Source organism: Lonchura striata, chromosome 4A, assembly GCF_050655825.1.
Source record: "Lonchura striata isolate lonStrDom1 chromosome 4A, ASM5065582v1, whole genome shotgun sequence".
Taxonomy (NCBI): domain Eukaryota; kingdom Metazoa; phylum Chordata; class Aves; order Passeriformes; family Estrildidae; genus Lonchura; species Lonchura striata.
In genome coordinates, this window is record NC_140742.1 from 18,016,098 (window position 1) to 18,026,613 (window position 10,516).

At 54.0% G+C, this 10,516-nt stretch overlaps 1 protein-coding gene across 1 annotated transcript; it reads left to right on the forward strand.

Moving 5' to 3' along the window:
- The first annotated feature begins 6,706 nt into the window (after positions 1-6,706).
- LOC110467900 (transcription factor SOX-3) lies at positions 6,707-9,190 on the forward strand. The gene has a single exon (XM_021525311.4). The coding sequence runs from the start codon at positions 7,416-7,418 to the stop codon at positions 8,370-8,372; it is 957 nt and encodes a 318-aa protein (XP_021380986.1). The 5' UTR covers positions 6,707-7,415; the 3' UTR covers positions 8,373-9,190.
- Positions 9,191-10,516: the final 1,326 nt, after the last annotated feature.

The window sequence follows — 10,516 nt, forward strand, 5'->3', positions numbered from 1 at the left end:
TCGGATGCGAGCTCAGGTTAGATTCTGTTCTCCTGCAGTCAGCCTCTTACCCTCAGCTCGTTTCCAGGGGCTGGAGACACGATCAGGACTGAGAGCTGGAGCAGCAGGACTGGGTTTTCCCAAGTTCTTAATCTCCCCAGGGATGCAGATCTTTATGTGGGTTTTGTATTGTAAATCGCAGCCTCAACGACACTTGAGCCCTCATTTGCATGGAGGGAAGTTTTTCCCACTGGTTAGTTCGGGTGACTTTACTGAGACGAAATAATTTCAAATCAAATAACGTTGTAATTAAGATACTTAAAAAAAAAAAAAAAAGTTTGTTCCAGTAAAAACGGAGGCAGAAGTTTGCATTATTCATAATTTTCTAACTGTTCTCAAGCAGGGAGATTACTTCAAATACTGCCATGAGTGACTCCACTCTGGGAGTTAGGAGATCATTCTTTACCAGATTAAACTATTTCTTTTATTCTCTGTCTCAGGGCCAGGCAGGAGTGAAGGGAGATGCAGACACCAAATAGAAAGCTGTCGTTTGTATTTCATATTAAAATCACTTCTAGGTGGAAGACAAATATGATTTAGGTTCTTTGACAGGGAAAAAGAATTTTTCTTGAACACTCACTTTTTCGGAGATGAAAAGAATTTAAAGACACCTTATCAGAGCAAAACCAATTCATATTTATTTGATCAACTCTTTGAATTAAATATCTAACCTGATTTCTAAACCAATTATACAGCAGGGAAGGAGACAGAAAGAAAAAAAAAAAGACAGAGGAGTGGGGAGAGGGAAATGAGAAAGTATGAAAGTCAGAAATAGATTAACAGGAAGGATGAAAAACAATGTGTGTGTAATCTTTGTGATTTTATGGGGGTTTTTTAAAGAAATGTCTGTAGTCCAGCTGAGTTAACACGAGAACAGAACTTGTTTACAATAAAGCTTTGTGGTTATAATGTTTAAATCATTACTGAAAGGTTATTTCAATTACAACATATTGATTGGACAATAGCAAATTATAATTTACTTGTTGCACCCAATCATACAAGTGTGGCTAGAGAGAAATGGTAGAGGAAGAAAGAACTATTTCTATGATTGCATCTCAGATTCACAAGAAGACTTGTATTATTTTTATGTGCAGGAGAATAATGTTCAAAAATAAATTTCAAACTAAATAACTTGAAACAGCTCATAGTTAGAAGCTATTATGCAGCAAATTAATTTTATACTTTGAGAGTATAAGTATTATTTCTAAAATAATAATGGGTTGAAAGTCATGTGGGGAGAACATGCCTGAAGTAATCTCTCGGTCCCGAGTGTAATGAAAAAACTCAATTTAGTTCAGAACAACTAGGGTTAGTTTTTGACTACAATCAAAAGACAGCAGAGTGTTATTCACTCTTCATTTTCCTCAGGTTCTTCAGCCCTGTTTTGTTTTCTCTGCAGAATGCACACAAGTATGAAATGCACGTGCAAAATGTAATTATTTGATGTGCAGTGGAAACATCCAGCTACCTAACAAGAAGTTTCTCATGTTACACCAGTTCCTTTACTGAATATAATCCATCCTGATTGACCTGGAGAATGCTATCCTGGGCTGTCTGAGTATTATAAAATATGTAATATTAGTTAACTGATTATAATAAAAACAAAAGGAAAATGGGAAAGCTGCCTGCCTGCCTTGTCTTGGGCTCCTTTTTTTGTGCAACAGAGTTTATATTCCCCTCTGTGTTTTTCCACTTTCCTTATTTGAAATGAACAGCTGTAATTGAAAAGCAAGAAGCTCCATGGTTTATAGAAATAGGTGTTGTTAAGAGCCTTAGCCATCTAATTTTCTTCCTATTGCAGGGCAGGCTTCCTATTGTCTGTCCTTTAGAGCTAATTTCTTTTCTGATCAAAAGGCCCACATCATTGAAAAGGTAGTAATGACTATTCATTCGCTTGAAACCTCCATTCTGCAGCCTGCAAAGCTTTATTTAGAAACTGCTATTTCTTTCTAAAAGGAAAATCTCATTTGTGTCCTCTATAATGTCAATTAAAGTAGAATATATTTTAATTATATATCCTGGAGAGAAACCTTTCAGGATCTCAATTTGCTGTGCCAGTGATACAGGCTGTAGTTTGAAACAATATGTGCCTTCAAAACTGCGTGTCAGAGTGTAGGAATAAGGTGTGTTTTGATTTTAATTTGCCACTAATGAATAGTTTATTTGCAGCTAATTAGCAAGTTAGAGTTTTACAATTAATGTCCGATTTCTAATCCAGCCGCTAAAAAGGAGCACGGCCATGATTACCAGTAAATAAGGTGGTTATTGCATCTGTCCGGAAAACGCCGGAGGAAAGAATCGCGAAGTTTTAAACGGGGAAAAACAGAGATTATTTGAGTTTGTGGGGTTTGTTTGCTTTGTTGGTTTGGGTTTTTTGGTTTTTTTTGTGTCTCCGCTAAAGCCCCACAACAAGTACCGGGGATGGGGGGGATTCCCAGCCGGGAATTCCCTGTCCCTGCCCCTGGGGGAGCGGCCCGGGGGAAGGGGCGGCTGTCCCCGGAGCCCCCGGCCCGGGCTCGCCCGCTCCGTGTCCCCGCTGTCTCCAGGGCCACCCGCACCGGGGCTGCCCTTGCCCTGCCCGGGGGCCGCAAACGGAGCTGAGGGGTGGGAACGATTGAGAACGATGGGATCGTTCCTGTTGGAGAATCCTTCTGGAGATCAGCGGGTAAAGCTGGCACTGCCAGCCCATCAGCGAGCCGTGTCCCCAAGCGCCACATCCCCCCGGCTTGTGAGGGATGGGGGCCGCAGCAGCGCCCCGGGCGAGCCCTGCTGGGGCTGGCTCATTGCTGTAACAGCGAGGGGAAGTTGCAGAAAGTGCCTGTTCCCCTCATCCACCGGGAATGAGATTTCTGCCAGGCGTTGGGCAGCGGGGGTGGTCTCTTTAGCATCTATTCTCGGGCTGGTTTTTCCCTCGGTGGTTTTGCGTGAAAACACATGAGCTAAATCTGTGGTTTCCTCGGGGCTCCGCAGCGAGCCCTGGCGAGTTATCCTGTGCTGGTGGTCCCCTCTACAACTCTGTTAATTGGTAACTCGGGGATGGAGAGAGTCCTTATTAGCAAACTGCCCCCTCCGCATCCCTCCCCTCCCGCTGAACACAGCTCCGGGAGGCGATTGCCAGGAAGGGCTGTTTGTCAAAGGCTAATAAACAAATTCCTCGCGAACACCTGAATGAGCCAGGGCCAGGAACAGCCCAATTAAAAAACGGGAGCTACTGGTTGTTTTTTTGTGGCGGTGGAAACAATCCGGACTCGAAAAGGGTCTATTCAGAGGGCGCTCCGAGAGGTCTGTTTGCAGCCCTCTATTGTTGTCAGAAGCCAAATAAAAGTTCAGCTGGGGGGGGCGGGGGAGGGAAGTGATTAAAAAAAAAAAAACAACAACAACAAAAAACCCAAAAAAACATTCACCGCTGCCTCCTGAACGCGCTGGGAGGCTCAGTTCAAAGGGATCGAGCTAAGACCAAACGACGCTGGCCGGGTTTACCCACGCACTTCAGATTTTTTGTTCCTAAATGTTGCGATTTTTAATGATGTCATCAGAAGTAACCCTTGCTTCCCCGGATCGGCGAGCAGCAGGGACAGCTGGGGGCTGTGTGCAGCTGCGATCTCCACGCGGCGAGGCGCTGGGGCAGCCACGGCGAGGAGTTGGAGTTCGTTTGTCGGAACTAATGATTTTGTTGTCCCCCTGGCCAGGCTGGGAGGTCGCTCCAGCCCTGTCAGCCCCGCGGCGAGAGAGGCAGCAGCAATCTCGAGCTGCCTTTTGGCGTGACAATTAAATGGAGAATAAAACAAAATAAGAATCTCCTAACGACCTTTAGCTGTAGAATCAGCCTTAAATGGCCCATTTAGCAGCCACATCACCACGCTGAAAACTTCTGCGGGAGGACGTGAATGCTACCCTGAAACGGGGATCACGTGAAGTTTTATCTTAAGCATCGCTAAAAGGCTGGGCGTTTTCGGAGGATCAGCCTGGCGAGGGTCAGCAGGGTTCAAACGAAAGAGGCGCCCAGCTCCCTTGTCTGGGCAAATTTCGAGAACGAACCCTCGTGGATCTTGGTCGGAAATTAGGCTGGTGACCATGGGGACGTTTTAATAACGGGATTAGACGTGGCCGGGTTCGTATATTCTTGAAAAGCCAGCGATCCTCCCTGACGCAGTTCCAAGATTCCCCCGAGCTCTTCTGGAGCCGCAATTAACATATATTAATGGTTCTTTCTTATTAAGCGTGGATCTCTCAGAAACTCCAGCCAGACTCTTTTAAATGGCCCTTTTCAAGCGCCGCGTCTCTCTCGCGTTCAAGTTGGGTCGTGCTGTAAACTCCTTATCTCGCCTCACGCTCCTTTGTCACCCAAATAAATAAATAACAATAATAAAAGGCTCCTCAGCCTTTGACAACTGTATTTACACGACCTCAAGTGTTCTCCGACCCCCACCAGACACACGGGGCTTCCCTCGGAGTGAATTTAAGAAAATGGCTCCAGGCATCAGGTTTGTTGTGCCGGGCTGGGTCCCTCCTGCCCTCGGCCCCTTCCCGGCAGCTCCGCAGGCTCCGTCCCCGTTCCCGGGCGAGGCGGAGGCTCGGATTTGCTGCCGAGGGGGTGGACTGGGGTCTCAAAGCGCGCTGCAGGTAACTTTGGGGAGCGGCAGCTGCTCCAGCCGGCTCGCCTCGTTCTCCTGCTCCGCACGCCGCCTCCCCGGCGTTTTCAGGGCAGGGACAAGGAGGGACAGAGCGACAGCCGACCGCAGGTGCGGGGTGGCCAGGGGAAGGGCTGCTGGTGGCCACCTGCGAGCGGTCCCGGGACAGCCCCGAGGGAGGGAAGGCGGCTCCGCGCTCCGCTGCCGAAACCCCGGCCGGGCGGAGGGATTGGAGCACAGGGTCCTGCTCACCTCTTCTGGAAATAGCAATCAGCCGGATTTGGGAGTTTTCCGAACAACATGTGCGGCGTGGGAAGCCAAGAGCGGCGGGAGCATTACAGGGAACTGTGAAGTCTGGAAATCCATGAGTCTGTACTTACATTTGTATTCAGTTCTTTTAAAAGATTAGCGTTCAAGAGAAATGTTGTCTTGGTTAGAAATAATATGGACCTTAAGCGTGCTTAAGAGCTTGGCTTTTAGAGGAAAAAAACCCTCTAATTTGATACTCAAGCAGTTCATAGTCGAATTGAAAGACAAGTAAGAGTCCGAAACTTAACGTTGTAATATTTATTCAAACATTGACGGAAATACTATTCAGGGGGATTTCAGCACGTCCTCTGATTCTCTATTCAGCCTAATTTTTCGTTGCATGCCAGCGTGTCCAGTCCCTCCAACAAACGCTCATCTAAAGAAATATCAAAGTACTGTCGGACATACCAGTCCGACTTCCTGCCAGTCTGGCAGGTCTTAAACCTCGACTGGAGGGGCCAAAAATATATTGAGGGTTAGAAGTTAATTACGACTGTCTGAAGCTTTCCCAAAATATTACAAAAGTACAAGCGAACCACTCCCGCCTCCCGCTGTCACCCTGTCCCCTCGGGCTGCCAAATTTTGACTTTGCTCAATACACCAGCAGCAAACCAAGCAAAAACCAAAGTGCTGACTACCCCATAGCCGGTCGCGAGCGGGATTTATTTCCCCTTCGACGTTGTTCAATAGATCATTTTGTCAAAAAAAAGAAATCCGTACAAAACGAGCGAAACGTTCGAGTGCTAAATCCCAGCAGTGTTCAGATCGGCTCACTGCACCCCCTCCACGCCACCGCGCTGTTTCCAGTCCCCGCAGCGCCCGTCCGCTCCCGTGCGGGCTGCAGCAGGGCCGGGAGCTCCTCATCCCCGCCCTGCCCCGGAGGTTTCCTCCTCCCCGTGCCGATTACCGTCCTCACACTCGCGGTCTTGTCTTTGGGGTGACCCCGGTGCCCGCCAAGCCGGGAGCTGCGGCGGCAGCATCGCTCCTCGCCGGGCCGCCCAGGACGGGACGGGAGGCTCAGACCCGTCCGCACCTCAGGGCCCCCGACCCTCCCCGGCGGCCCACACGCCCCTGGGGCAGTTTGCTCATAGCTACAGCGGCGATGCTGCCCGCATCCTCCGGCAGCGAGGCTTTCCCCGAGCAGCCTGCGGCTCGCTTCGCCTCTCCTGCCCCAGCGCTCCCCGGCCCGCAGAGCCGCCCGGCTTCTCCAGGCGCAGCTGGAGCGGGGCCGCAGGGGGATGAGGAAGAGCAGGGATGGGGCAGCCCAGCCCGCCTGCCCCGTCCGTGCAGGTGCGGTGTCCGTGCCTCTGGCGAAGGAAGGGAAGGAGGGGTAAGGGGAGGGGAGGGACGGACAGGGAAGCCGCTGATTGACAGCTCCAGTGGGCGCCGCTCCACTCGCTTATCCGCCGCCAAAGTTTTCTTTCACACGGAGAGAACTTTCTGTTGCCATGAAACTCGGGGGATTCGCAAGCGCCGTCCCCTCTACCCCACCCCTCCCTCCCGTTTTGGGGCAGCCGAGTGGAAAAGCTCAAGTGGCAGCGGGGTGGGTGTGGGTGGGGACGGCCGGGAGCGCCCGGTCAGTAGCCACCCATGCCGGCCCCGCGGGGCAGCCCCTCTCCCAGCGACAGCCGTGCCCGATCCTGGCACGGCAGTGTAGATTCTCCCCCAGGCCACAGCTGAGGAGTGGGAGAGTTTAGCCCGTCCATCCCTCCCCCGCCCCTTTATCCGCTCCGGGGGTGCGTCCGTGCAGTGCGGGCTCCCTCGGTCTCCGGGCAGTCTCTCCGAGCTTGGCCCGGGTCTGTGCATCAGCCCGGGAGCCCCAAACCTCTTTGTGCCCGGCAACCGCGCAGCTCCCGCTCGCAGCGCTGCGCTCCGCCCCGCTCCTCCTCCCCGCGGCCCCGAGGGCACCCCCGGGCCGCTCCTTTCCCCGGGGGCCGCTCCTTCCCGGGAGCCGCTCCTTCCCCCGTCCGTGCCGCGGCTGCTGGAGCCGCTCTGCCCCGGGGCAGGTGCAGGGCCGGGGCGGGAGGGGCCCGGCAGCCGCGGCCGCGGCATCCCCGGGCCCGGGTCCCTCCGCCCGCCCCCCGGCCGGGCAGACCCCGGCCCGGGGCTGCCGGGAACCGCTCGCTGATTGGCCGCCGCCCCCTCATTTATAGCCCGTCAATCACGGACCCCCGCGATCCGAGCGCGCATCGCCGCTGCCGCCCGCGGGAGCGCTCCGCACAGCAGCGGCTCCGCCACCGCCGGCACCTCGGGGAGCGGCGCTTCTGCCCGGCACCCAAACTTCCTCTTTCTCTCGTGGCAGCCGCCCAGGCAGGTTTTTTTTGTTTCTTTCTTTTTTGTTTGTTTGTTTGGTTTTTTTTCTGTTTTTTGAACTTCCTCTCCTCGCTCGGTGCCCGCCTGCCCGCCGCCCTGGCGCACCTTTTACCGGCCCCGGCCATGTACAGCATGCTGGAGACGGAGATCAAGGCGCCGCAGCCCACGCCGGGCAGCACCGGGGGCAACTCCGCTCCGGGGAGCGCCGGCAAAGGCGGCGGAGGCGGCGGGGCCGGCAACGGAGCGGGAGCGGGCTCGGACCAGGACCGGGTGAAGCGCCCCATGAACGCCTTCATGGTGTGGTCGCGCGGGCAGCGGCGGAAGATGGCCCAGGAGAACCCCAAAATGCACAACTCGGAGATCAGCAAGCGCCTCGGCGCCGACTGGAAGCTGCTGAGCGACGCCGAGAAGCGGCCCTTCATCGACGAGGCCAAGCGGCTGCGGGCCGTGCACATGAAGGAGTATCCGGATTACAAATACCGGCCCCGGAGGAAGACCAAGACCTTGCTGAAGAAGGACAAATACTCGCTGCCCGGTAACCTGCTGGCTCCGGGGGGGGGCAACGCGGTGAGCAGCCCCGTCGGGGTGGGGCAGAGGATTGACACTTATGCCCACATGAACGGCTGGACCAACGGGGCTTACTCGCTGATGCAAGAGCAGCTGGGCTACAGCCAGCACCCGGGCATGAACAGCCCGCAGCTGCAGCAGATGCACCGCTACGACATGCCGGGCCTGCAGTACAGCCCCATGATGTCCACGGCCCAGACCTACATGAACGCCGCCTCCACCTACAGCATGTCCCCCGCCGCCTACGGCCAGCAGCCCTCCACGGCCATGAGCCTGGGCTCCATGGGCTCCGTGGTGAAATCCGAGCCCAGCTCGCCGCCTCCGGCCATCACTTCCCACTCGCAGAGGGCCTGCCTGGGAGACCTGCGGGATATGATCAGCATGTACCTGCCCCCCGGCGGGGATGCCACAGACCCTTCCGCCCTGCAGGGCAGCAGGTTACACAGCGTGCACCAGCACTACCAGAGTGCCGGGACTGCCGTCAATGGTACCGTACCACTAACTCACATATAAACTTGGCTGCTCCGGACGGCTCCCCGGCTTAATCCCTAACCCACCACCGCTCTAGACTACACCGGGACGTACGGCAGTGTTGCTCGGCTTAGCAGACTTAATACTAACTCTGGAGAAATTTTAAAAAGGAAATCCGTTAGTTGTGTACTTTTTTTTTTTTTTTTTTTTTTTTTTTGTACAAGAAATAATATTTGAGCAAGTTGTTATTTTAATAGAGCACAACTCCTGCCTCCTAGAAGCCGCTGTGAAGTTTTCAAACCACGGCAACTCCTTTCCTGGTTTCGGCTAGGTTGGGTATTGTTTTATTCGCTTGAAAGTTTTTTTTTAAAAATCTTGCATCTTCCAGTTTGATTTCTAGCGTTGCAATGACATAAACAAAAACCGCGGGCTTTTGTTTTTAAACTCGGTTGTTCACATAATCGCTGTGGTTTATTAAGTGTTTTGTTACCGACCCTCGCTTGGTTTCTATCAGCAATCTGTAGCTTCCACGACTTTTTTAATTTTGAGGTTTTAGTCCTTGAAAAGGGGGAGGTGGGAGAGAGCAGAGCTGTGCGGGTCGCAAACGCGTTTCTTTTATTTATAGTAAGTTGTATGTCTTGGTTTTTCTTAAGCTGTAAACTTATGTAAATGGGTTTGTGAATTTTACTGTGAACCATGTTTTGACATATCGGATAAAAAAAAACAACAACGTTTTAGTTTTGTTACCGGATTCCTTCCAAAAAAAAAAAAAAGTTACCGAAATACTTCTTCCCTGTTCCTAGTCCTCGTTTGCTTCCTTCTTCCGAACGAAGAGAGATCAATAAATTTTCTATCAGGCACGTCGGCGGTGTCCGGGCGGTTTGTGCGGATCCCCCGCGGGAGCGCGGAGCGGGGCCGGGCCCATCGCGGGGCTCCCGCAGCATCGCGGCCCCGCCGCCCGCTCCGGGAGCTGCCGCCGCTCTCCGGCTGCGTTCCTCGGCCTGCCGAGCCGGGCTGTGTTTTGGGGGGCGGGCGAGGGAGAATGCGCTCCTTGGATTTGGTTTTCTTTTCAAGTGAAGCGGGAGCCGGGCCGGCGCTGCCGCTCTGCGAGCCGCGGCCACTTGTTGCCTCCCCGCCCGGCTGCGTTGTCTCGGCCGACGGGAGCGAAGGGATTACGGCTCCGCCTCGCCTTGTTGTGCATTTCCCTTTTTTTTTTTTTAAATCCGGAGGATTTGCCTAGATACGCCAAGTCATCTAAAATATTTACAAAAGCAAAACCCGTTGGGGAACTCTTAATTAGACACCATTAAAAATGAATGGTTACGGGAGTCCCCAGAGGAAATAAATAATTTAAAGTATGTTTGACGAGTGCTTGGAGTCTGGACGACTTTTCCTTCCTTTCCCAGCCCGTTTGATTTTTTTTTTTTTTTTTTTTAGTGTTTTTTATTTTTAGGGATGTGCGTTACTCGTGCTGCGCTGCGGAACAGCCCCCGGGGCGGCCAGCGGAGCTGAGCATCGCTTCTCCCCCGCCCCGAGCCCTGTTCCGGCCGGTCCCCGCGTGTGTCCCCGCTCCTGGGCAGCTCCGAGCCGGCCGCTCCGCAGCGCATCCCCGCTTCGAGCTTCGCCGCCGGCCTGCTCCCGCAGGCACAGGAGCAGAGGGGACGCCAGGGCGCTGCTGGGGTTTGGGTTTGGGTTCGGGGGCCTGCCCTGCCACCCCGTTCCGACGGCGGCTTCGGGCACAGCCGGTGCCCCTTGGCTGCGCGGGGCGGCCGCATCCGCGCTCCTTCCCCGCCGCTTCCCCCCGGGCCCGCAGCGGGGATGCCCCGGCAGCGAGGGCGTCCCTGAAGGCTCCTGCCTTCTCCGCCGGGAAGCAGGACCGGGCAGGGCTTTCCTCGGGCTCTCCACGGGGTGAGGATGCTCTGCAAACCTCCCCGAGAGTCCCGCTGGCTGGCGGCTCCCGGCGCGGTCCCGCAGCGGGCCAGCCCCGGCCCCGCACGCCGCCCCCGGCACGGCCGGGGATCCCCTCTAATGAGAGCCCCCGTGTTTCCTACCCGCGGCTTAATTCATCCATGAGATTTCTGGTGAAATCTGGCGAAGCCGTGGCGCTGCTTCTTCTGCCTGTTTGTGCTGCTGTCCCACAGGTAGGAGCAGGAGAGTAGAGTAGCTGGTACCATGACTTAGCTGGT

Excerpts from the sequence above, each read along its gene's own strand:
- LOC110467900 (XM_021525311.4), top strand. The coding sequence starts at position 7,416 with ATGTACAGCATGCTGGAGACGGAGATCAAGGCGCCGCAGCCCACGCCG.